The sequence below is a fragment of the Oryza brachyantha genome, chromosome 1 (assembly GCF_000231095.2).
Source record: "Oryza brachyantha chromosome 1, ObraRS2, whole genome shotgun sequence".
NCBI lineage: Eukaryota > Viridiplantae > Streptophyta > Magnoliopsida > Poales > Poaceae > Oryza > Oryza brachyantha.
In genome coordinates, this window is record NC_023163.2 from 31321786 (window position 1) to 31325140 (window position 3355).

The 3355-nt window shown below is 48.8% G+C and overlaps 1 protein-coding gene across 2 annotated transcripts; it reads left to right on the top strand.

The window, feature by feature from the left end:
• Nucleotides 1-399: 399 nt before the first annotated feature.
• LOC102713514 (transcription factor TCP20) lies at nt 400-2647 on the top strand. Of its 2 annotated transcripts, XM_006646563.3 has the most exons (3): nt 400-1728; nt 1840-1952; nt 2042-2647. In XM_006646563.3, the coding sequence occupies exon 1, from the start codon at nt 729-731 to the stop codon at nt 1671-1673; it is 945 nt and encodes a 314-aa protein (XP_006646626.2). In that variant the 5' UTR covers nt 400-728; the 3' UTR covers nt 1674-1728; nt 1840-1952; nt 2042-2647. The 2 variants fall into 2 exon arrangements, with proteins under 2 accessions (XP_006646626.2, XP_040375950.1); XM_040520016.1 differs by having other exon boundaries at nt 400-1952.
• Nucleotides 2648-3355: the final 708 nt, after the last annotated feature.

The window sequence follows — 3355 nt, forward strand, 5'->3', positions numbered from 1 at the left end:
TTGGGAAGCTACTTGTGCATGATTTATTGTGTATTAATTATTTTAAATTTAAAAGGTAACTTTTCTATATAAACGTTTTAAAAACACATAATTTAATAATTTAGAGATCGTGCTCATAAAAAATGGGTGAATTTTCACCCCTTCTTTACTGAGCTTGACCCTACAAGCTATCGAATTTGTTTGTAATTGTTATATGTGTTTTCCTAACCATTTTGAAAAATAATAACAGAACAGAGGAAAAAATTTAAAATCAGTTTAAAATTTTAAACTTACACAGCGACTTATATAACCTGAAAAGCACTAACCAATGGAGTTAGCCTAAGTAGAGAGAGAACAAAAACAAAAGGGAAGAAAAGAAAGTCCAAATAGCACAGTAGTAGTGTAGTAAGTAGAGAGAACAAAAATAAAAGGAAGAAAAGAAAGTCTAAATAGCATAGTAGTAGTGTAGTAGTAAATCTAGAAAGTGGGTGCGGTATCTTTCACAAGATTTTTCTATTCTCTCTTCTTCTTCCTCCTCTCCTTCCCTCCTCTCCTCTTGCACCTCCCCTTGTCCCCTCTCCATCACCATCTCATCCATCTGCTCCAGCTCTTCTCCTTCTTCTTCTTGTCTTGGGGTGGGTGGTGGAGGAGGAAGAGGAGGTTAGGGTTTGATTAGGGAGTGGGTGGATAGATTGGTTGATTGGTAGGGGGTGGTTTGGGTTTTGGTGTTTGTGTGTGGAGAGGGAGAGATGGACCCCAAGTTCCCCCCACCCCCACCGCTAAACAAAACGGAGCCCACCACGACGGCCACCACCGTCACCGCCACCAACCAGCACCAGCACCAGCACCAGCAGCAGCTGGATCCGAAGCAGTACCAGCAGGAGGAGCAGCGGCGGCGGCTGCAGATTGAGGTGCAGGAGCAGCAGGATGGGGGAGCGGGGAAGGAGCAGCAGGTGGTGGGGGAGAGGAGGGTGCAGGGGCTGGGGCCGAAGCGGAGCTCCAACAAGGACCGCCACACCAAGGTGGACGGGAGGGGGCGGCGGATCCGGATGCCGGCGCTGTGCGCGGCGCGGATCTTCCAGCTGACGAGGGAGCTGGGCCACAAGTCCGACGGGGAGACCGTGCAGTGGCTGCTGCAGCAGGCGGAGCCGGCCATCGTAGCCGCCACCGGGACGGGGACCATACCGGCGTCGGCGCTGGCGTCCGTCGCGCCCTCGCTCCCGTCCCCGAACTCCGCGCTCTCCAGGTCGCACCACCACCACCACATGTGGGCCGCCCCGGCGGCGTCCGCCGGCTTCTCCGGGGCCGGGTTCCTCAGCTCCGCTGGCGCCGCCGGCGACTCCGGGGGCATCGGCGGCCTCATGCAGCGGATGGGGATCCCCGCGGGGATCGAGCTCCACGGCGGGGGCGCGGGGGCCCTGGGCGGCGGCGGCGGCGGCCACATCGGGTTCGCCCCCATGTTCGCCGGTCATGCGGCGGCGGCCATGCCGGGGCTGGAGCTAGGGCTGTCACAGGACGGCCACATCGGCGTGCTCGCCGCGCAGTCGCTCAGTCAGTTCTACCACCAGGTCGGCGGCGCCGGGGCCAGCGGTCAACTGCAGCACCCGCACCAGCATCACCAACACCAGCAGCAGCAGGAGGACGGCGAGGACGACCGCGACGACGGCGAGTCCGACGAGGAGTCCGGGCAGTAGTAGTTCATCCACGTTGTCTCTCGGAGAAGAAAGGAGAACGCAAGGAGAGAACAGTGTATGCATGCAGCTATTGCTATTGTGCGGGGATGCTTTACTTACTGTTGGGTTGTTCTTCATGGGGTTTTTATGTCTGATTTTTCCCTCGTGTGGTGTCGAAACTCAAAAGAATGAGGCTACTTGCTCCGGCGGCTTGGTGGGATGGATCATGATCATCATCTTCAGCTCATACTCCTGCTGCTCCATGGATGATAGTTGGTTTATTCCCTCCCAAGTGTTTAGGTACAAGTTCAATCTTTTGCGTAATCGCATTACAAAAGGTAGCTTGATGAGCTTATGTATCGATATTTGTCTTTGTGCTCATTTTGCAGGTGTATAATAGCTGAGAAGCTGGACGGATTGGATCATCGCTGTCGAGTGAGTGCCTTATTTGTTATTGCAGGTCATGTAGATATTCAGGTATTTTTGCAGTTAGAGAGGTCTTTTTCTTTTTACGGGAGTGGTGATCCGCTTATGTACGACAAATACGATGTCCGGCAAACCGATCCTCACCCACGGGCTGTTTCTGCAACGCAAAGATGATGCATATACATTTTTAGAGGCCTGATTCTATATGCTTATTTGCTTATTCTTTTATGGGATGTTGTATGATGTTGATTTCATGGTTTCTCCTAGTTTTCCCCTTGGTTTTTGCAGCACACTTTACTATTTTAGTCAGCTTCTTGATGTAGGGTGACCTGTCTATTAATAGAATGGAGCAGCAGAAACATCAACAAATGTGTGCTTGCAGACATGGATTGTGTCATGGTGAAATGTTTTAGTGTTTCTTTGTAGAGAGTGTTTCACACTTTTAATACCCCATATATAGCACATGATTATATAGTAGAGCAAATGCTGCTTGATTGAGAAACATAACTCAAAAGCTTTGCACCTTACCTCATATATAGCTTTCACTGTTTAATTTCATACCCAAGTTCCCCGTTGCTTTCCTTTAAAATAAAGATGTCATTATGTTATATTTTATTTTATTTTATTTTCTGCCACTGGAAACTAGACTGGAGATCATGTAAAAGTTCAACTTATCGCGAAATCAAAGTGCAGGCCAAGCATGCTTTTTAATCATGAGGTGGACCCTTGATGTTCCGTAATCCATACCGTAGGTTGGCGCTAACCATGACCAAACTCACCAAACAACCTTTCATGATGAGTTTGGTGTGGAAATGGTTAGCAGCTACTAGATTTGACTAGTTTTGTTCTTTATGGTCGTCTTGGTGTAAGATGGGCACATATAACACAACATTAGGCTCAGCTGTGCTCAATTGTTACCTTGTCTGATTTTTAGTCATGTGAAGAACTGAAGATCTTTAGCCACTACTATCAACAGAAGTTATGAGGAGATGGCCAGTTAGGTGTCCAGTGTTAGGGAGAGCTGCACACGCCGCAGAAATTTACAGAGCTCGTAGACCTTTACCATCTCATCTAATGGAAAGATCACACTTTTCTCTGGTGTGGCAGTAAAAGATAAACATGCTGAAGTGAATGGTTAAATTTTATTCACTTTACGTGCTGGGGAGCAGCTGTTCATTACAGTTAAGTCACAGGCAACAAAAGGTGTTCTCCTGTGTGGGCTAGCATGAATGTGCCGGCAACGGTAGTTATCCCAAATCCCATCTCCATAAATATAC

Bases quoted from the DNA above. Each gene is read 5' to 3' on its own strand.
- LOC102713514 (XM_040520016.1), top strand. From the start codon at position 729: ATGGACCCCAAGTTCCCCCCACCCCCACCGCTAAACAAAACGGAGCCC.